The 307-nt window shown below is 70.0% G+C and overlaps 1 protein-coding gene across 1 annotated transcript in view; it reads right to left on the reverse strand.

Annotated features, from left to right (window-relative positions):
* The window catches only part of LOC103799737 (beta-crystallin A4-like), a 1,382-nt gene that overhangs the window by 791 nt on the left and 284 nt on the right, over positions 1-307 (reverse strand). Inside the window, exons 3-4 of the mRNA XM_009072087.1 lie at positions 246-307; positions 5-52 (exon numbers count right to left, since the gene is read on the reverse strand). Of these exons, the coding sequence (XP_009070335.1) occupies positions 5-52; positions 246-307 (110 nt within the window). The remainder of the gene's footprint in view (positions 1-4; positions 53-245) is intronic.

Below are 307 nucleotides of genomic sequence, written 5' to 3' on the forward strand. Positions count from 1 at the left end.
CTCCAGACCGAACTGCGGGCCCTGGAAGCCGCAGTGCTCGAAGCCTGCCCACCTGCCGGGGTGGGAGGGAGGGGGTGAGACCCCCGGGGTGCCCACCACCCCGCTCACACCCGGGGCCAGCCTGGAGGAGGCAGCCCCATGGTTCAGGTGGCAAAAGGAACTGGAGACCTCCATCCTCCAACCCCCCTCCATCCGTGGGGTCCCGCAGCACCGCGGGGTGGCAGTGCCCCGTGACCCCCACTCACGCCCCGCTCTCGATCTTGCAGGAGCGGACGGTGCTGAAACCGTGCTCTGGGGTGCTGTAGCA

This window comes from Acanthisitta chloris, unplaced genomic scaffold (genome assembly GCF_000695815.1).
Source record: "Acanthisitta chloris isolate BGI_N310 unplaced genomic scaffold, ASM69581v1 scaffold3853, whole genome shotgun sequence".
NCBI lineage: Eukaryota > Metazoa > Chordata > Aves > Passeriformes > Acanthisittidae > Acanthisitta > Acanthisitta chloris.